Below are 21,694 nucleotides of genomic sequence, written 5' to 3' on the forward strand. Positions count from 1 at the left end.
TTTTTGGTTGAATCTCAACTTTTTACAGTTTGGGAGGGGATTCATCTCGCTCTTTCGGAGGGGTTTTTTGCCTGAATCTCGGTTTTTGTTTTTCTGGACTGAATCTTGGTGTTTTGGAGGTTTTTATGGTCACAGGATGCCCGGTGAGTTCTAGAGATGGACTTGGGCAGGAGGAACCCCCAAACCAACGCGCTCAGCCCTTGTTTTCCCCCCATCAGGATTTGTCCTTCCCAAAGCTTGGGCGGATGGAGGAGGAGGCTGCGAGGAAGAGGAAGATGCCTTGGGCCCCCCAGGCAGGTGAGGAGGAAGTCAGTGTCCCTTTGGGCGGGTGTTGTGCTGGCTCTGTCAGCCGAGCATGGCCCCGGCTGCAGGACAACCCCGCTGGCGCCGCCGTCCTGCCGGGGCCGGAGTTGGGGGGATGTCCTTGGCCTTCCCTGTGGGCCGGAGGCAAATCCCCTGCCTGTCCTTCTTGCTTCCTGCCCCAGGCCCCGAGCTGAGGACGGAGAGCCCGGAGGACAAATCCCCCCGTGAGACCCTGGTGGGAGAGGCCGTTTTGAAGGGCTCCCCGGCGCAGGAAGGCAGCGGGGAGGAAAAGGACCAGAGATCCCCCCACAGGAGGGGCTCCAAAGCCATCCCAGGGTGCTCTGAGGAGGAAAGAGCCAGCCTGTGCCAGGAAGGTGGCCGGAGCTTGAGGCGGAGCTCTGAGCTGGTGGTCCCTGAGCAGCCTCCCAGCAGGGAGAAGCCCTTCAGGTGTTTGGAATGTGGGAAGAGCTTCAGGAAGAGCTCCCACCTCCTCGCCCACCAGCACATCCACACTGGGGAACGTCCCTACATGTGTGGGGAATGTGGGAAGAGCTTCCGGAGCAACTCCAACCTGATCCAACACCAGCATATCCACAGTGGGGAACAGCCCTACACGTGTGGGGAATGCGGGAAGAGCTTCAACCAAAGCTCCAACCTGATTCGACACCAGGCCATCCACACTGGGGAATGGCCCTACACGTGTGGGGAATGTGGGAAGAGCTTCAGTGACAGCTCCAGCCTCCGCATCCACCAGCGCATCCACACCGGGGAACGGCCCTACAAGTGCTTGGAATGTGGGAAGAGGTTTCAGACCAGCTCAGTTCTCCTCAGGCATGAGCGGACACACACGGATGAGAGGCCCTTCCACTGCACCGACTGCGGGAAGGGCTTCAACCGGAACTCCAACCTCGTCAGGCACCGACGCATCCACACCAGGGAAAGGCCCTACAAGTGCTTGGAATGTGGGAAGAGGTTTCAGACCAGCTCACATCTCCTCCTGCATGAGCGGACACACACGGATGAGAGGCCCTTCCGCTGCACCGACTGCGGGAAGGGCTTCAAGCAGAACTCCCACCTCATCACCCACCAGCGCATCCACACCGGGGAGAGGCCCTACAAGTGTAGGGAGTGTGGGAAGACCTTCACCCAGAGGTGTCACTTGACCTCACACCAACGGACCCACCAGTAAGAGCCCCGACTGCGGGAAGAGCTTCGGCCGCTGCTTCCACCCCGAATGAAGCCCCTGATGTTGAGGCAACCCCTGGAGTCCAGTGACTGTCACTCCATCTCTTTCGACCACAAAGGGCCAGTCCTCTTTCCCAGGGGCAGCTTCTTCCAACAGAATCCTTTTTGGGGGTGTATGTGGAGATTTCTGCCTTGGCTGGGGACCCCCCAAGGTCACTGCTGGAGGTTGAGAGCAGAGATCTCCCCCCGAGCATTGGTTTGGGGGAGTTCCATCCATCTCTAATTGAGAATTATTGCTTTTCTGCCAACTTGAGTAGAATTGCTTCAACAATTGCTTTACTGTAGAGCACTGTCCTGTCTTATCCTGTACTCTGGTAGTTTTAGTGTTTCTATTGTGCAGTAAATAATTCTGATGAAGTCTTTTGTCTGATCATTTGTAACCCTAAATAAATTTCTTTCTATGAATCTATCTGATTTTCCATCATTAAACCTGGAGGACAAAAATGATTCAATCACACCTCTGTAATTCCTCTAAACTGAAAATGTTGTCATTAATTCAAGGCTGAGATTGGATCCAGCAGCCCCCGACACCCCACAGTCAGTTGGGAGCTCGGGGGGCCAGCCCCTTTTGCCAACTTGCCTGTGCCCAAAGACCCCCCATGGGACCGTCAGACCCACCAGACCACCCCTCCTTTTCTACCCTTCTCCCTGTTTCTCCCATTTTCCCATTGTCCCCTTAATCCTCATTTTCCCCCCTGAACAGTTTTTGGGTCCAAATCACCACTTTTTGCCCTCTCTCCTGTGGGCACTGAAGGAGAAAATGAGGCTGCACACACAGAGTTCCATTCCGGGACTTGTCCCCCCATCTTTCCAGCGTCCCCCTTTCATTGGGGTTCCTTTGGAAACAGCGCCTGGGCTTTGTCTTTTAGTCCACTGGAATTCCCAGCATGGCCCCAAAGCAGTGCCCTGATCCCACACATTCCCCTCCCCTCATGTGCTGGCTGTGTTCAGCCACCAGAGAAAAACACAGGCTACCATGCAGAGCGTTCCAAGTGGTTTCCACTTTGGCAAACAGCACTCTCTGGATGGAAAACACCAGCCAAGGCCAAAACACTCCTTTTGCATCCTGATTAACTAAATGCAGCTGCTGCTGCCTTAACTTGTTCCCACAGAAATTCTCAGGGTTCTTTTGGTTCCAGGAGGCCCCACATGTCACAATGGCCCCTTGATTCCATGAGCTTCCATAGTCTCCAAAGGTTCCTTTAGTTCCATGAGGCCCTGCAGTCCCCAAATGCCCTTTGGATTCTCGGAGATTTCCCATTGTCCCAGGGTCCCTTGTGCTTCAGAAGGAGCTGCAGTGGGACAGTGGCCCCTTGGTTCCGTGAGCTCTGCAGTGTTCCAGGAATCCTTGGGTTCCAGGAGAGCCTGCAGTTTCACAAGGAGCACTTGAATGCAGGAGGTTCTGCAGGGTCCCAATGGCCCCTGGATTCTGGGAGGTTCAGAAATATCTCAGGGCTCCCTTGGTTCCAGGAGGACACGCATGTCAGCAGGAACCCTTGGTTCCAGGAGGTTTGACAGTGTGCCAGAATTCCTTTGATTTCATGAGGCCCTGGATTGTCCCAATGGACTCCTGATTCCATCAGCCCCCTCAATGTCACAATGGTCCCTTGGTTCCATGAGTTTCTGCAGCGTCCCAGGGTTCTTTTTGTTCCATGGGGAGCTGCAGTGTCACAATGGGCCCTGAATTCCAGGAGTTTTCCCAGGGTGACAGTGCTGCCTTGATTCCATGAGATTGCCCAGGGCTCCTTTGGCTCCAGAAGGCCCTGCAGTGTCACAATGGCCCTTGGCTCCATGAGGTTCCACCAAGTCCTTGCTGGAACATGCGTGGCTGTGATGCTGCCCCACCTGCAGAGCTGCCTCCAGCTCTGGGCTCCAGCCCAGGAAGGACATGGACCTGCTGGAGCGAGTGCAGAGGAGAGCAGCAAGAGGCTCAGAGGGATGGAGCAGCTCTGCTGTGAGGAAAGGCTGAGAGAATTGGGATTGTTCAGCCTGGAGAAGAGAAGGCTTTGGGGTGACCTAATTGTGGCCTTCCAGTGCCTGAAGGGAGCCAACAAGAAAGATGGAGAGAGACTTTGGACAAGGTCCTGGAGTGACAGGACAAGGGGCAGTGGCTTCACACTGAGAGAGGGAAGAGTTGGAGGAGATAGTAGGAAGGAATTCTTTCCTCTGAGAGTGCTGAGATACTCTTTAAGTCCCTTCCCAAGCCAAAGCATTCCATGATTGTGGGACTGGTGGGTGAGGTGGTGGTTGGAGCCATCTGGGGCACAAGGACACAAAATGAGGGAGTTTTCCATTGTGGGGAAGGAAGGAGGGGGCAGCAGAACTGACCCCTTGGACACCTGGCAGGCAGGCTTTGGCTGGAAGCTGGTGATGGGGAGCTGAGTGAAGCCCCCACAATGCAGGAGGAAATGGTCAGTGACCTGCTCTGCCAGTGAGACCCCCCAAGTGCCTGGTCCCACATGGGATGCAGCCAAGAGTCCTGAGGGAGCTGGAGAAGGAGCTGGCCAAGCCACTCTCACTCATTGCCCAGCAGTGCTGCACAACTGCACAAGTCCCAGCTGACTGGCAACAAGCAAATGGGATGCCCATGCACAGGAAGGGCCAAAAGGAGCATCTGGGGAACTCCTGGCCTATCCCATTGACCTCAGGACCAGGGAAGTCCATGCAGCAGATCCTCCTCAGTGCCATCCCATGGCACGGGCAGGACAACCAGGGGATCAGGCCCAGCCAGCGTGGGGTTGGGAAAGGCAGGTCCTGCCTGACCAACCTCATCTCCTTCTCTGACAAAGGACCCGCTCAGCAGCTGAGGGAAAGGCTGGGATGTGTCTCTGTGGAATTCCAGAAAGCCTTTGGCACCATCTCCCCCAGCATCTCCTGCACAAACTGGCTGCTCATGGCTTGCCCGGGGAACTGTTTGCTGGGTGACAAAGTGTCTGATGGCCCAGGGAGTGGTGGGGAATGGAAGGAAATCCAGGTGGGGTTGGTCACTAGTGCGGTTCCCAAGGGCTCAGGGTTGGGGCTGCTCCTGTTTAACATCGTTCTGGGTGACCTGGGCCAGAGGATCGAGTGCCCCCTCAGGAAAGTTGTGGACAACACCACGTTGGGTGTGAGTGTGGATGTGCTGGAGGGCAGGAAGGCTCTGCAGAGGGATCTGGACAGGCTGGATCAATAAGGCCAAGTGTCAGGGCCTGCATTTTGGTCCCAACAACCCCCTGGAATGCTCCAGGCTGGGGGCAGAGGGGCTGGAGAGCTGCTCAGCAGGAAGGGACATGGCAACCATCCTACATTCCCATTGCTATTGTCGGTTGCCATGGCAACCGACATTCTCTTTGCTATGGTCAGTTACCATGGCAACCACCATACATTCTCATTGCCACTGTCAATCACCATGGCAACCATCACACATTTCTATTGCTATCGTCGGTTTCCATGGCAACCCTCAGACATTCCCATTAGTAAGTTCGGTTACCATGGCAACCATCACAAGTTCCCATTGCTACGGTCAGTTACCATGGCAACCACCATACATTTACTATGGTAACCTCTTGGTTCCTCTTGGACAGAAGCAGATGCAGATGAGCCTCGCTGTTGTCCACCAGCCTGGCAGCTGTGCTCTAAAGGCCTGTGTCCCAAGGGCTGTCTTGAGCAAGACCCTGCACAAACCTCTGGGACTCTTTGCATCCTGTCGTGGTGCCTTTCCAGTGAATTCCAGGGTTATCAAAGCCAACTTGAATGGGCTCTTTGTCTCACTCCACAAGGGCACCCAAACCAGTCTCTCCTCTCACCCTCACCCACAAAAGTTCACCCAAGTTGTTCATCCCCTAGAGCAGCTGCACAGGTCAAGAAGCTCCTTCCTGCTGAGGACACCTCTCTCCTGCTCTTTCTCTCCTGTGTCTCCTTGGCCTTCTCTCCCAACACATCACAGCCCTGCAACCTGGGAACTGTCTCAGCAGGCCTGGGCTGTTATTGCCTGCAAGTGGAATGAAGAGAGACTTGGGGCTGCAGCTCCTCCTGCCTGTGCCCCACACGCAGGGCATTGGGGCCTGTCTGGCTGCAGCCCCTCAGCGGGGGCACCGGGGTAAGAACAGACTTGCAGTGGGGAAAGCTGCTCTGAAAGCCCCGAGAGCTGGGCTGTGCAGAGGCTTTGCTGACAATGGCCTTGGGGGTGGATGTGCTGGGACTCAGACCCAGGGGGAAAATCCCAGGCCTGATCCATGAGGAGATCAGCACATGCTGCTGAAATGCTGGGGGAGAGAAGAGCCAGCAGAGTGAGGAAACAAGTGTGGACAGCCTGGGCTGATGTGCTTTGGACTCGTGCCTGGCCCGGCCTTGGCTGGGCAGAGAAGGGACAGCCTTTGTGTCCCTGCAGGGCTGGGATTCACTCCCTGCCCCAAAGGCACCCAATGTGTCTGAGTAGCCCTGGGTGGTGCCTGTCACACAACTGCTGGGAATGGGGATGGGGTTCCTGCACAGGCTCTGTGCTGTCCATGGCAGCTGCTGCACTTGTGTTGCAGAGCCCTGGCACCTCCCCTGGCACTACAGGTCCCTCTTTGGCTGTTCAATCCAGGCTCACCTGCCCTCAATTAGGTTCAGCATTGCAGGGATGTCCATGAGACAACTGCCATTGTACTCTGAGGACATGTAGAAAATACCTCTGATAAAGAACAGGAGAGAGACCTCTCTCCCTGTGCCACCTGACTCCATTTGGTCACCTGAACACCTCTAGGGGCTGCCCTGGACAGAAGGAACAGTGACAGGTTCCCCTGTCCTACCTGTGGGCCCCTTCTGCCACTGAAGTTGGCCAAAGCAATGTCCCAGCAGCCTCCAAGGAGATCCCACAGCTGCTGCCCTGTCCCTAGGAACTGCTCCATTGGAGCCTGCAGTTCCCAGCAGGAATCTCGGTCACCTCTGGCCCCTCAGGAGGAACCAGGGCTTTGTGTCCCAGCAGGTCACTCCTGGCTTTGGTCTTCATTCATTCCCATGGGAGCTGGGACAAGGAGTCACCTGCAGGGGCCTGTTTTGGGCCCACTGAAGTGGGGCAGGAGGAATCCCAGCCCATGGGGGTTGTGGAGGGAGCTGAGTGTCCTTCTGGCCCCAGGTCTGCAGAGCCACAAGGAGACACCTCTGTTGACTCAGCTGAGTCCCTTCCCTCAGTGCAGGTGAAGGAGATCCCTTCTGGACACTGTCAGGGTTTCCTGTCTAATGATGGGACATGAAAAGGGGACTCTTGGACTTTGTGTGTGTTTGGAGAAATGACAGTGCTGAAAGAAGTGTCTGTGCCCAGCTGAGAGAAGGAACATCATTATTTCCTTCAGCTGTGTGCCAGCAGGTTCCCCTGGAGCCCCAGGGACAGCTGAAGGGAGCCCAGAGGGGCAGAGAAAGGGCTGCCTGGGGCTGTTGCTGTGCTGCTGAGCTGGGCCGGGATCCTGGCACACAGGGAGCTCATGGCAAGCAAGAAGAGCTTCAAAGAGTCAGGTCTGCCCAAGAGCAGCTCCTCTGCACAGCCCAGCAGGGCTGAGGGCACTGCCTGCAGCACCCAGGGCACAGGAGAGAAGGCAGAGAGATGAGAGGCAGCCTGGGCTGGGAGGTGACTGAGCTCTCACTACAGGAGAAACCTTCCCAGGATTTGAAGAAAGAATTCTCTGGCTGTAGGAAAGTTCAGCTTCTTTTTCTGGAGGCAACTCCTAAAGCTGGCACATCCCACAGCTTCTAGGATCTTTCAGCAGGACTCTCCCAGTTGCTGCAGTGCAGGGGAAGTGGCCATATGGCAGAGCAGGGCAGGAGCTGCAGGCAGCAAGGGCAGACAGGAGAAGGGAGCAGGAGGTTCAAGGGATCCTGGGGTGGGAGGACAGGCCAGCCCTTTGCCAGGGTCAGGCTGTGGCTGCAGAGCAGTGCAGGTGAGTTCCTGCAAGTGCCTCTGCCAGCTGCCAAATGGCAGCAGTGGCAGGAGCTGTCAGGATGGCTCTGCTGGATTTGCTGGGGTGCAGCAGGAGAAGCTGCTGCAGAGCAGGACTTGCTGCTGCCCCCTCAGAGGCCCAGGGCAAGAAGGTTCCCTGGGCTGTGGGGTGGGAAGGTGGGGGCTGGGGGAGAAGGTCTGTGGGGAAGGAACAACTCCTGGGAGGGCAGAGCAGGGCAGAGTCCTTCTGATCTCTGAAGTATGCTGCAGGGATGAGGGCTGGTCACAGCTCCAGATCAAAGCAGGAAATTTCCCCGAAGGCACAGACAGACAGGAGGTACCTTCAAGAGAATGAACCAGTTCTTTCAGTGTTATACTCTGGGTTGTCTGGGTGCTGACTGTGACAGAGAAATCTATCTCTGAGCATAGGAGGAGACAGTGAAACATGAACTCTGTTAGATTAGAGGAGATTGAACCTGAGAGTGTCAGACATTGAAATTATCTTATAGACAGCATCAGTGTCACTTTTTCAGCCCTGGGCCCAGGGAAGCAGCTGCTGGCAGGGACAGCTCCAGGCATCAGAGCCCTGGGCAGGGAGTGGGGGGCAAGAGCTCCCAAAGGCCTTGGGGAGGGGGCATTCAGGCAGCTCTGGGGGCCTTTCCCTGCAGCTCTGCTGGGCCATAGAAATGAGGATTCCTGCAGTGGAAAAGAACTTTCCCAGGTGTGATGGTAGAAATAGAAAACACAGATACAATTATTCTAAACTCAGACTAAGCTTCTGCTCTGCAGCCCCAGCTCTTCTGAGTCATGGGTGTAGAGATGGAACTTTTGTATTCAAGGTCTCTTACATCTGACATTCCTTGTGTGTGTAAGAGCTCTACCAAAAAATTCCATGTCCCCCTGGAGCAGAGCAAAACTGACTGCTTGGCAGTGCATTTGGTGACATTTGACACATTGATTTCTTGTAGAAATGGAGTGGCTTTTTCACAGAGGTCTTAACTGTTCCCTGTCCTTTCCTTTTTTGAACAGATCCTGTGCTAAAAAGCAGTAAATGTCCAACAGCAGCTCCATGCCCCAGTTCCTCCTCCTGTCATTTGCAGACAGGCGGGAGCTGCAGCTCCTGCACTTCTGGCTCTTCCTGGCCATCTCCCTGGCTGCCCTCCTGGCCAACGGCCTCATCCTCAGCGCCGTAGCCTGTGACCACCACCTGCACACCCCCATGGGCATCTTCCTGCTCAACCTCTCCCTCACAGACCTGGGCTGCATCTGCACCACTGTCCCCAAAGCCATGCACAATTCCCTCCGTAATACCACAACCATCTCCTACACAGGATGTGCTGCACAGCTCTTTTTCTTTTATTTCTTCCTCTCAGCAGAGTATTTCCTCCTCACCACCATGTGCTACGACCGCTACGTTGCCATCTGCAAACCCCTGCACTACGGGACCCTCCTGGGCAGCAGAGCTTGTGCCCACATGGCAGCAGCTGCCTGGGCCACTGGCTTTCTCCATACACTGCTGCACACAGCCAATACATTTTCCCTGCCCCTGTGCAAGGGTAATGCCCTGGGCCAGTTCTTCTGTGAAATCCCACACATCCTCAAGCTCTCCTGTTCACACTCAGGCTACCTCAGGGAAATTGGGCTCATTGGGGTTACTGTCTGTTTAGTGATTGGTTGTTTTGTTTTCATTGTTTTCTCCTATGTGCAGATCTTCAGGGCTGTGCTGAGGATCCCCTCTCAGCAGGGACGGCACAAAGCCTTTTCCACGTGCCTCCCTCACCTGGCCGTGGTCTCTCTGTTTGTCAGCACTGGTGCATTTTCCGACCTGAAGCCCTCCTCCATCTCCTCCCCATCCCTGGACCTTGTGGTGGCAGTTCTGTACTCAGTATTACCTCCAACACTGAACCCCCTCATCTACAGCTTCAGGAACCAGGAGCTCAAGGGTGCTCTGAGACAAATGATGACTGGATGCTTTTCAAGAGCAATAACCTGCCTCTTTTCTTCTGTACAACACTCATTGTGTAACCCTTTACTGGCCCAGCCTGCCTTCTAAAGCTTTTGAGAGTGGTGGTGGGGGCCGTTTCCTACATTTTTTCCTCTTTTAATGTTGTTAACACAGAAATTTATTCTTCATCTCATACCTAATTTACTCTCTAACTCTTTGTTTTGACCCACAATTGTGTAAATGAGGAATCATTCTCTGTGTGCATTTAAACAAAGTAAAAGTTCCTGCAGCCACTTCTTTGTCAAACATCCTGCCTTTGTTATTCTGTACATGAGGAATCACAATCTCTGAGTAGAATAAAGGACTTGAATTCTTTTTTCCAGATTCTCCCTCCAAGAACTTCCCTGAAGCTGGAGGGCAGTGCCTGTGTGCAGAGGAGAAGGGGTAAAGAGTCCTGGTACAGGAGCACTGCCAGGGAGCAGCAGCTTTTGGGCTTTTCAGAGATGCTCTTTTTCCACTGCCTCCCTCTCCTTTCTGCTCCTTGCCCAAGGCCTGAGTGCTCTGGCACCTCAGTCCCTGCTGTGTGTCAGTCCTGTGACCATGGGCAGGGACAGGCCCTGGGCACTGCTGGGACAGAGCTGGGCTCCTTAACAACATTTCCATCAGGAAAGGGGATCCCCCTAGGCAGTTCCTGAAGGCTTTGTTCTTTTTGAAAGGTTGATATAAAGAACAAGGCCAAGGAATAGACTGCAAAGTCTCATTGCTTTGCTTGTTTCCCCATTCAGTCCCTGCAGTGAGAGAAGTGACTCACTGGGGTACTTGAGGGCCTGAGGGCTGGTTCAGATGTTCTGTGCTGGTGGCCAGTGGCAAATGGTCTCCAAGTCACCTGCCTGGGGCTCTGCAGCTTGTGAGGGCTCTGATGGCAGGTGAGGACTTGTCTGTAGGAACTCAGGAAATGCAGGAGAGCACAGAGGATCTGCAGGGACAGCCCATCCCATCCAGTCAGCAGGGAATGGAGGCCTGGAGCAGAATCCTGCCCAGGGTGGAGTTACCAGAGATCAAGTCCTAAATCTGCCTGTGAACTGGTAAAGGGGAGTTCTGCAACCCCAGGGGACACAGCAGGAACAGAGAAAGGACTCTGGCCAGTGACTCGTCTCACCCGCAGTGAACTCCCCTTGTGCCTCCTCAGTTCAGGGGGGGCTGTAACAGAGCCAGGGTTGGGCTTTCCAGGAGGGTGTCCTGAAGAACTCTCCAGCCCACAGGCTGGATGGAGTGGAGCCCTACCCTGCCCTTTGTGCCATTGGAAACAGCCCATGGTCCTGCCCAGCCTTGTTCTTGGCTACTGAGCCTTCCAGGACTATGGCAGACGGTGGAGAGGAGTGATCCCCATCCTGCTGGGTCTGCTCCCCACCCTGACCAGCATGGCCAGTGCAGGGTCAGCCCAGGGTGCCACAGCCCCTCCCTGTGCAGAGCAGCACCTCCAGCTCAGGGCCCTGCAGGGCTCCCAGGCTGGGATCTGCAACTGGCCAAGGCAGCCTGGACACACTGACCTGGGCAAAGGGATGTCCCTGCAGAAGAGCAAGGCAGCATTTCTGGGCCTGCAGAGAGGAATCCCTGACACAGAGAAACCTCTTCCTGCAGCCCCCCCTGGGGACAGGCTGCTCTGTCCCTGGGCCAGGACTCTGGGCTGGGCTGGGCAGAGGGGCTGGCACTGAGGGGCACAGTCAGGCTGTGCTGGGCATCTCCTGGAGGTGACACCAGAGGTCCTGTAGTTTCCCTGACCTCCACTTCCTCCTGCCATGCTGAGTGTCCAGCCCCTGAGCTGATGGGGATGCTGAGACTCTGTGCCCCAGGAGCTGCTGTGCCCTTCAGAGGGGCTGGGACTGTGGGGGGAGTGCCCAGAGCTCTGCAGCACCCTGGGCTGGGCACTGCTGTGGGGCCAGACCAGACTGGGCTGCTCCACCAGTTGACCTCTATAATGAAATCACTTCTAATTTTCTCCTGAAGAACCATGAGAATATGTGTTGTGTCCTGAGCACTAGACTGGAACTCTGTGGGATAATAGAAAAGGTTTTGGAGTCAGGGCTATTGAGAAGGCTGGGGAGTGTCACTGGGAGACCTCTCCCAAACCCTTGGAAAGGCCAGAGCCATCCCAGAGCTTCCTGGGGCCTTGGCAAAGGCAGACATGGAACCAGTCTGCAAACAGGGCAGCAAGGAGGGTTGGGAGACTTCCAGACTGGTCAGGCTCAGCAGGGAAAGGGATAGGGCAAGTCCTGCTGCAGCCATTGCCAGGCATGGGAAGGACAAGGCAGGGATTGCAGAACCCCTGTGACAGGGAAAAAAAAAAGGGATGTTCTGTGCCCAGACTTCAGCAAGGCCTTTGACATGGTCTCTTGTGGTCTCCTTAGAGCCAGACTGGTGACAGCTGGACTGGACAAGTGAAACATGTGGTGAGTGGGAAGTTGAATGATTGATGAGGGTCAAAAGTCATGGCACAAATTCCTCTTGGCAGCAACTCCCAGGTGACATCCATCAGGGACCAGCCGTTGACTATTCCTATGGAACATCTTTATTATGTCTCTGGGTGATGGGATGAAATGCACTTTCCACTCCTTTGTGGATGAGGCCAAGTTGCAGCGAGTCTGTGAGAAACCTCGTCTAGTTAATGGTGACTTGGACAAAAAATGTGGTCAAGATGACTGAGTTGGATAAACTTGTCCTGCCATCAGGTGTCCAGCAAGGCCCAAGACAATGAAGAAAAAACTCATGGGTCAGAGGAAAGGAAAATCAAAAGGAGGGAAAAAGACCAAACCCAACCAAACCAAACCCAAACAAACACAGAATGACAGAATATGCTGAGGTGGAAGGGACCCACAAGGATCATCCAGTCCAACCCAACTCTTCCATTGCCATCTGCCCCCACCCCAGCAGGCTCTGGAGCAAAGCACGGCTGAGGTCCAGTACAGCTCTGCTCTGACACAAAGAACCTGCAGTCAGGGACAGGGAGAAGACAAAGTCTTGTTTAACCAGCCTGAGGAATAATGGGATCAATGACCTCCTGTATTCCTGGGCACTTGAATGACCCTGTGGATCAGGTTTGGTAGCAGTGAGGGGGCTGCAGGTTTCCCTTAGGGAAGAGGAGATCAGTAGTTGACTCTGTGTCAGAGAGAGCCAGTTTCAGGTGGCTCCAAAATGGACCAGCCAGTGCCCAAAGCTGAGCCAAAAAGCAATTCCAGAGGCACCTCTGTGATAACCCTTCGGAGAAAGGATAAAATCCAGGGTGCTGTAACCCAGAGGGGAGTGAGAGAAATGGGGGAGAAACAACCCTGCAGGCACCAAGGAGAGTGGAGAAGAAGAAGGAGAAGGAGAAGGGAGAGAGAGCCTTGGTGGGCACCTGGCAGCCAAAAGCCAACCCCCCAGCTTTGAGAGCCACAGCTCAGCCCAGTACAAAGCTCCTTTAAGTCTGGAGGTTCTTTACAGCAGCTTTTTAGCAGAGCTGCCAGATGGACCATCAAAGGGGATGCTCAGCTGGGTCTGAAACCTGGATGATCGTTGTCAGCCTTGATTCTGTAGGAAAGAACTATAGAATCCTAAATAGTTTGAATCAGATGGGACCTTTATACACCAACTAGTCCAACCCCCCTATAATGAACAGGGACACGTTCAACTAGATCAGGTTGCTCAGAGCCCTTTCTAACCCGACCTTGAATGTTTCCAAGGGTGGGGCATCTATGACCTCTTTGGGCAACCTGTGCCAGTGTTTCATCACCCTCAGTGTAAAAAATTTCTTCCTTATATCTAGTTCCAATCTGCTCTTTTTTAGTCGAAAACCATTATCACTTGTCTTATTACAACTAAGTCTGTGCCCATCCTTCTTATAGGTATGATCTCAGGAGCTCCTGACAAGCCTTGACCAAACCAGCTGAGCAATGAAGTGTCCCTGGACTGGACCACGGGTGTGGTGAAGTGTCCCTGGACTGGACCAGGTGCTCCTGGATGATCAATGTGGGAACAATCTGGAGTGGAACATTTGGGGAACACAGGATAATCAGTCATTCCATGAAAGCCTTGGAACATTCCCTGCCTGGGTGTGGGTGTGAATTGACTGTGGTGTGAATGTTGTTGTTGTGAATCTAGAATTCAGTCACTGTTAAACTTTAGCAAATGCTATTGAACCACTTGATAATTGTTCAATTGGTCAATGATTAAATGCTACTAATCTCTTTTGTCAACTTGTCTTTGGATCCAAATCCTTGGTGCCCTGACCCTCTTGCATGCCAAGGCTCTGTGTAAATCATTCCCTTTCATCAAAAAATATATATTTTTCATGACTTCCACTTTAAAATCTTCCTTCTTAGCTAAACTACAAAACAACTCCAATCAGTTGTTGATGTCTGGAAGACTTTAAGACAATTAAATAAAAATAAATAATTTGTTTTTCAGTGTTTTAATGAGTCCCACAGTGTGTTTGGTGCTGCATCATCTGTCAGTCCAAGATGGGCCATGTTAGAACTGGTGAGGAGCAAGGTTGATCATCCAGGGTCAGTCTGAATCTCCTAAAGGGGAAACTCAGCATCAAGATCACTTGGAGAACACCTCTATCACCTCTTCTCTGAACTACAAAATATCCACATTGAATTAAAACAAAAAAGTACAAACTTTGAAGACTTGTTTTGAAATTGCCTTGAAGACAATTAAAGGAAGACAAAGAGATCCTGAGGGATTTCTGGATTCTAATGAGCCCCACGGTGTGTTTGCTGCTCAGCCCATGATCCTGAGGTACTGAGAGAAGATTGAAACAGCTGCTGAAGAAGTCAGAAGCCAAACTCCAAGTGCCTTGAAGCATTGCTGGGCCCCACTGAGGGCAGGCACTGCCAAAGCCTCCCCAGGGACTCCTTGGAGCAGCTCCTTGGAGGCCAGGAGTGCAGGCAGACAAAGGCTCTGGGCAGGCCCCTGCAATGCTGAGCAAAGCCTGCCTTGGTTTTGTGGAGCACAAAGGCCAAGGCCTGAGCCCCAGGCCCTGGCCCAGCAGATCCTGTCCCTCCCGGCTGGCTCAGGGCTGTTTGGGGGGCACTGGGATGGGAGGGGGAGGAACAACAAAGGCCCAAAACTGGGCAACCCCTGCCAGGCTCCTGAGGGAGGGGCGAGGCAGAAACCAAGGGCAGAACCTGCCAGGCAAGTTGCTTGTGGTGTCCTGAGTGGCAGAGGCAGCTGCCAGAGGCAAGGGGACAAAGGCCTGGGTGCCTTTGGGCCTTGCAGCCCTGCCAGAGCCCTTGGCCATCTCTCCTGCAGGCTGTCCTGCCCTGGCCCTGCTGCTGCTCTGGCCTTGCAGGCTGCACACACCCCTCCTGCTTTCCCACCCCCTCCCAGCAGCATTTCTAGACCCTCCCTGATGTCTCTGCACCAGCTCTGGCTGTTCCCTGGAACACAAAGCCATGGGCTGATCCTGACTCCCTCTGGGCGACCTCTTGCACCACAAGGGGCCCCGTTGAGTGACATTTCTTTTTCCTCACCTTCAGCCTGAACCTTCAATGTTACTCTTTGTGGAGATTTCATTCTATTTCCAATATGGAGAAAAGCTCCATCCTGGCAGGTCTCCTCTAGACCCTCTCCAGTTCTTCCTCATTCCTCCAGAATGGGGAACCTCACAGACACACCGACCAGTCCAGATGTGGTGACCCCAGGGCTGAGTCCAGGGGGGTGACAACTCCCTTGTCTGGGTGCCCACACTCCCCCCAAGGCAGCCCCATGTGCAGTTGGCCTTAAATCAAGAGGCCATTCTGATTCTTTGTAATGTCCCGGAATCAAGTGGCACCGTGACACTGCAGGGCCTCATGGAACCAAAGGAATGCAGGGACACTGTGGAATCCCATGGAACCAAGGGACCATTGTGACATATAGGGTCTCATGGAACAAAAGGAACCCAGAGACATCTCAGAACCTCCTGGAACCAAGGGGCCACTGTGCCTGCCCAGAACTCCATGGAATCAAGCAGAGCCGCTGCCTCCCCCCCGCCGCCGCACGGACCGGAGTCGCCGGCTCTGCCCGGCTTGGACACCTCTGGAGTCAGCGTGTTCTTGGGCAGCACAACTGATCTCAGACCAGAGAGTTTCCCAGAGTTTGCTTTGCCCCCTCTTTCCCCTGGTTTTGTTTTTTGTTCTTTGTTCATTCAGAGGGAAAAGGGGAAAGGGAGGCATGTATTGATCCCTGTTCTCACCTGTTTACAAAAAGGAGTTGGGACGGGGGAGACAGAGGAGGCAATTTCCCTCTCTGTTGTAGCTTTGAACTGTTTTGTGGTATTGCTGTTTTTGCTGTTATATTTCTTGTCAGTCAACTGTTATTTTTTTCACTTTTGCCTCCTTGGATTTTGTCTCACTGTATTGATGGGAAATAAAAGAGGAATGAATTCATTTTATTGGATCTCCCACCCCAATATGTGCCTTTAAACCAGAACAGGTTGCTCAAGGGCTCCCTGAAATTTGGAATCATCCACAAAGGACTTGAAAATACATTTTGTCCCAACATACAGAGGGATAATAAAGATGTCCTCTAGTGGTGTTCAAGGGCTGGTCACTGAGGGATTTCACCAGGAAGTTGCTGCCAAGAGGACTTTGTACCATGGATTTTATTTGACACTCTTCATTCAGCCAACTTCCCACCCACCACATCTTCTAATTCTTCAGTCCAGCTCTCACCAGTCTGGCCATAAGGAGAGCACAGGAGACCATGTCAAGGGCCTTGATAAAGTCTGGGTACACAACATCCCCTTCTTTTCCCTCCCACAGGGGTTCTGCAATCCCTGCCTTGTCCTTCCCATGCCTGGCAATGGCTGCAGGAGGACTTGCCCTATCCCCTTCCCTGCTGAGCCTTAGCAGTCTGGAACTCTCCCAACCCTTTTTGCTGCCCTGTTTGCAGGCTGCTTCCATGTCTGCCTTTGCCAAGGCCCCAGGAAGCTCTGGGATGGCTCTGACCTTTCCAAGGGTTTGGGAGAGGTCTCCCAGTGACACTGCCCAGCCTTCTCAGTAGCCCTGACACCAAAAGCTTTTCAACATCCCACACTTCCAGAGGAGTGCCCAGGACACAACACAGGTTGTCCTGGTGGTTCTGGAGAATGAGAAGGGATTTCTTCCTCCAGGCCAACCCCTCCAATTGGATTTGAGTGCAGCTGAAAGGTTTCCTCAGCATTTTGCCTGGTGCCTCCCTGCCCTGAAGGTTTCTGGCCATCAGGCTGGTGCTGAGGGGGTTGGGCAGGTGCCTGAGGAGGGGGTAGAACAAGGGCTGTGTCCAACTGTGCCAGGAGGGCTGTGCTGGGCAAGGATGAGGAGGCTGCAGAAAACAGTGGCACTGGGGAGGGGAGAGGAGCAGGTGGAGAGACCTTGTGCCTGCCCACGCTGGGCAGGAGCTGCCCCAGGATGGCAGCTCTGAAGCACTCACAGGATGTCCCTGTGAACAGGAGGGGAAGACTGGATCTAAAAATGGAACCTGAAAAGCAGACAGCAGGAGTGTCATGGTGACACTGCAGGAAAGTCCCAGCCCTGGAGCAAGGTCACAGAAGAAGTGACCCAGTACATGCAGTGGTCTCAGAAGATCCCACAACATCCTGGAGATGCTGGAAGGGAGCCCAGCTCTGCTTCACAAGTTCCCAGGGCCTGTCCCTGCCTGTGCTCCAAGGGCTTCCAGCCCCCAGGACTGTGCTCAGAGAGCACTCAGACCTTACAGCGAGAAAGGGGCTCAGGAGGACAGTGTGGAAGTGGCAAGAGAGCAGCTCTGCAAAGACCAAGCCCTGCTGCTCCCTGGCAGTGCTGCTGAGCTGGGATTATTGTCCCCTTCCCACTTGCAAATACACCCTGTCCTGCAGTGTGCTGTCCTTTGGGAACATCTGAGAAGAAGGGTCTTGGACAAAGAAGGCACTGCAGAGTCCTTTATTTTGTTTAAATACTCAGAGAGCACAATTCATCATTTTTACATCTCTGGGTCAAATTCAATGAGTAGACAGTAAATTAGAAGGCAGATGCATAACAATGTTTAATTGCACAGAAAATTATTGCAAGAAGAACCTGATGACCTCCACGACAAACCTGAGCAGGAAGGCTGGGTCATTAAGGAGTCCCATTTCTAATGCTACACACCAGAAAACTGGTGCTTTATTGCTCCTGAAAAGCATCCAGCCATCATTTTTCTCAGGGCATCCTTGAGCTCCTGGTTCCTCAGGCTGTAGATGAGGGGGTTCAGTGCTGGAGGCATCACCGAGTACAGAACTGACACCACCAGATCCAGGGATGGGGAGGAGTTGGAGGGGGGCTTCAGGTAGGCAAATGTGCCAGTGCTGAGGAACAGGGAGACCACGGCCAGGTGAGGGAGGCAGGTGGAAAAGGCTTTGTGCCGTCCCTGCTGAGAGGGGATCCTCAGCACTGCCCTGAAGATCTGCACATAGGAGAAAACAATGAAAACAAAACAGCCAAACACGAAACAGGCACCAACCACAAGAAGCCAAATTTCCCTGAGGTAGCCTGAGTGTGAGCAGGAGAGCTTGAGGATGTGTGGGATTTCACAGAAGAACTGGCCCAGGGCATTGCCCTGGCACAGGGGCAGGGAAAATGTATTGGCTGTGTGCAGCAGAGAATAGAGAAACCCAGCAGCCCAGGCAGCTGCTGCCATGTGGGCACAAGCTCTGCTGCCCAGGAGGGTCCCGTAGTGCAGGGGTTTGCAGATGGCAACGTAGCGGTCGTAGCACATGATGGTGAGGAGGGAAAACTCTGCTGCAAATAAGAATATGAGGAGAAAAACCTGTGCAGCACATCCTGCATAGGAGATGGTTCTGGTGTTCCACAGGAAATTGTGCATGGCTTTGGGGACAGTGGTGCAGATGCAGCCCAGGTCTGTGAGGGAGAGGTTGAGCAGGAAGAAGCCCATGGGGGTGTGCAGGTGGTGGTCACAGGCTACGGCGCTGAGGATGAGGCCGTTGGCCAGGAGGGCAGCCAGGGAGATGGCCAGGAAGAGCCAGAAGTGCAGGAGCTGCAGCTCCCGCCTGTCTGCAAATGCCAGGAGGAGGAGATGGGTGGGGGAGCTGCTGTTCCGCATTTGCTGTTCCTTAGGACAGGGTCTGTTCAGAAAAGGAAAGCACAGGGAACAATTAAGACAGCCCCCTCTTAGCAAAGCTGGTGCAGTTTTCAGGGAAATCCCCTCCAAGTGAAAGGCATTTCTTTTCTCTGGTTTGTGTTTTCTGAGGGTGCTGTGAGGAGCAGCAGCTCTGGTCATGTACCGCCAAGGACTCAGTTTATAGTGCCCACCCCCAAGGGAAGTCTCAGCACTTCCCAGAATCCTGTGCTCATTTCTGATCCCGCCTGAAATATTCATCTCTGAGAGTAAAAGAGTTTGAATTTCAGTGGAGGCTCCTGAACTGAGAGAACAATGTCTCTGCTACAATGCCTGAGCAGGAAACACACCTCAGGACTAATTCCTTTCCTGTAGCCCCTGTCTTTTGTGAGCTTTGCAAAAAATTCTCCATTCACTATGGTGTAGTGGTGTGGAGCTGTGAACAGGTCAGACCCTGCAAGAGCGAGACATGGCAAAGATCCTTCCTCAGCTGCCAGGTTTGCTCCTTGCCCACAGCCCTTCTGCCCCAGCCCTGGAGCAGCTCCCCGGGCCAGCTGAGATCTGCCCCTGGCAGGCAGCAGAGTCCCTGCCCAGCACAGCGCCTGGGCTGCAGGACCCTGCTCTGCCCCACAGCCCTGGGCACCCCTGGCTGCACCCCCGGCTTCACAGCTCTTCCAAAGTGCCCCAAAACAGCCCCTGTTCACCCATCCCATCAGCTGGGGCTGGGCCAGCTTTAGGAGATGCCTCCAGGAGCTGCCCCTGTACTGCCCTGCAGTCACAGACTCACCATGTGCAGCCCTGCCAAGATTCCTCCTGCAGGGAGCTCTCAGCCCTCCTGCCAGTGCTGAGCCCCTTGAAGCTGTGTCTGTGCCCTGCTGGTGTCCCTGAGCTGCCCTGGCAGTGCCCTCAGCCCTGCTGGGCTGTGCAGAGGAGCTGCTCACCAGCAGAGCTGTCTCTTTGAAGCTCTTCTTGCTTGCCAGGAGCTTCCTGTGTGCCAGGAGCCCAGCCCAGCTCAGCAGCACAGCAACAGCCCCAGACATTTCATGACCCTCAAGGGGGTTTGATGTTGTTTACATGAGACTCAGTCCCTGAGAGGAAGTTCAAACAACTTCTCAAGAAGTCAAAGTGAGATGGAAACACTGAAGTTTCTTGTAGTGCTAATGAGTCTCATTGAGGGACACAACTGAGAACGTGTCCCCAGGTTCCAGTTAGAGCAGAAAACTGCAGAGAGTGATGACAAGGATGGACAAGCAAGGGAAAGCTGGTTCTGATGCTGAATAAACCTTAACTTGTTTCCTTAATCCAAAGGGCCAAACCCTGATCCCCAGCCCCTGGGAAGGCAGATGCTGTCCCTGCCTCATTCCTCAGGGCTCTTCCTGGGGCACTGGGATGTGGGATGTGCAATGCCAAGGGCAGGACCATGGGGTGGCACCTGCCAGGCTGCTGAGCAGGGACAAGGAGGCCATGAGGCCCCAGGGCTGCAAGGGGCACTCCCCTCCTCCTGGCATCAGGGGCACAGAGAGCAGCCCTGGCCAAAGGCCTGCAGAAGGTGGTTCTGTCAGGGCCTTTCAGCTTCTCCCCATCCCTGTCTCCTCTCCAGCCCAGGCTGTCCTACGGTGTCCATGCCCTGCCCCTTTCCCTGCAGGCTGTCGTCATCCCCCCGGCTGCCCCACCTGGCTGGCACCTTCCTGCACTGACATCTCTGCGTCCTCCCTGGCTCTTCCTGCACACACAAAGCCTTGGGCTCATCCAGACTCCTTCTTTGTGACATATTGCACCACAACACTGACCTCGGAGGGAAATTTCTGACTTCTTGTCACCAGCCTAGGCCACCCCAGCTGCCCTTGGTGGCACTAGTTCTTTCTTAGGCTGTTTTCTGACAGGAAGAAAAGCTCCACCAGCTCTGACACCCCCCTTCCAGACCTCTCAGGCTACTCCTCTACTGTCCTCAGTCTTTGCACCACTGACCCCTGTGTCCTCAGCCTCTATATACGGGTCATGTGCTTGAGGCCCCAAATTCCTTCCTAGGATATCTCTGGGACCTCTCCAAGGTTTTGGAAGATGACAATAGAGTGCTCTTATCCCAGGAAACACAGAGAGACACTTTTTTCCAAGGGTTGTCTTGGCAGAATGAGGCACAATCTCTTTAAACTTTCTGGCACAAGGGAGCTCTGAGCTCTGGATATGGAGGGAGGTCCAAGTGCCAACCACTGGAGTGGGAGCTACAAATCATCAGGGCTTGTGTTCTTTGGAGGGCCAGACACTGGTGAGAGTGGTGTGTGTGTGCACATGGAAGGACTTGAAGGGCACAATGAACTGTCTCAAAACACTGTCAAAGCAGGAAAATCCCATAAGGCACCACAACACATAAGCACTGGTGGCAAACAGGAAGGCATTTAATTCCAAGACCTAAACAGAGGTGAAGCTTTGGGGATTCTTTTCCCTGAGGTTTTAAAAAAATTAATTTGCCGAGTTTTCACTGTTGTTTTTTCCTTCCCCTCTTCCTTACAGGAAGATGAGCAGGCAACTTTCTTCCTTTAGGGATTTGTAAATAGGGAAAGGAGACAGACCTATTTTTTACCCCTTGGTACACACAGGGGAAGTGTCTATCAAGCACTACTTCAATGAGCTCAGTTTAGCCCAGCTATTCTCTCATTATTTCCTTTCCTTGTTGCACCTTTCTTCCCTTTCCCACAAGGATGCTTGTTTGGCATCTATGGAAACTGCCAAAAGATTGGAAGAGGATCTTTTAGAGAGCCAGGTCGTGCCAGTCCACCTGCTAAGGAGGACAGACATTTAGGGCAGGAAGTAGAGCAAGCCTCTGTCAACTTGGGATTTGTTTGATTGATTGGATAAATAAGAAGTGCTGTTCTCTGAAACTTCCACTGATTGCCCTGAGCAACACCCAGATTCAAGAGGCTGACAAAGCAAAGCCTCTGTTTTACCAAGGACAGAGTTTCTCGTGCTTTCCCCCATGGCAGCACCCTCTCTGAAAGGCAAGGCCATCAGTAGATAACTGTGGGCATGCTTAGTATGACCTCCAATAATCCTTAGAGCATCTGTAGGGAGAGAAACTTCATGACAGATGAGATACATGGTAGAGTGGAAAAAGCAGTCTCTTTCCTAGTTTGGAAACTATCCCAGAGACTGCATTTTCCAGCCATGAGACTAGAAAATCCGTTTTATTTGGAGCATATTTTGTAGGCTTC

At 53.6% G+C, this 21,694-nt stretch overlaps 3 protein-coding genes across 3 annotated transcripts in view; 2 read left to right on the forward strand and 1 right to left on the reverse strand.

The window, feature by feature from the left end:
* Window positions 1-340: 340 nt before the first annotated feature.
* The window catches only part of LOC135405254 (zinc finger protein 271-like), a 70,301-nt gene continuing 48,947 nt past the window's right edge, over window positions 341-21,694 (forward strand). The window contains exon 1 of the mRNA XM_064639920.1: window positions 341-1,488. Coding sequence (XP_064495990.1) covers window positions 356-1,488 — 1,133 coding nt within the window. The 5' untranslated portion in view covers window positions 341-355. The remainder of the gene's footprint in view (window positions 1,489-21,694) is intronic.
* LOC135404534 (olfactory receptor 14J1-like) lies at window positions 8,781-9,497 on the forward strand. The gene has a single exon (XM_064639274.1). It carries the CDS (start codon window positions 8,841-8,843, stop codon window positions 9,495-9,497), a length of 657 nt encoding a protein of 218 aa, XP_064495344.1. The 5' UTR covers window positions 8,781-8,840.
* Window positions 17,553-18,470, reverse strand: LOC135405485 (olfactory receptor 14J1-like; the record flags this gene model as incomplete). Its single annotated transcript, XM_064640186.1, has 1 exon — window positions 17,553-18,470. A coding segment is annotated over exon 1 (918 nt), but the record flags the coding sequence as incomplete, so codon positions are not given.

The sequence above is a fragment of the Pseudopipra pipra genome, chromosome W (assembly GCF_036250125.1).
Source record: "Pseudopipra pipra isolate bDixPip1 chromosome W, bDixPip1.hap1, whole genome shotgun sequence".
In the NCBI taxonomy this organism is placed as follows: Eukaryota; Metazoa; Chordata; class Aves; order Passeriformes; family Pipridae; genus Pseudopipra; species Pseudopipra pipra.

Bases quoted from the DNA above. Each gene is read 5' to 3' on its own strand.
- LOC135404534 (XM_064639274.1), top strand. From the start codon at position 8,841: ATGTGCTACGACCGCTACGTTGCCATCTGCAAACCCCTGCACTACGGG.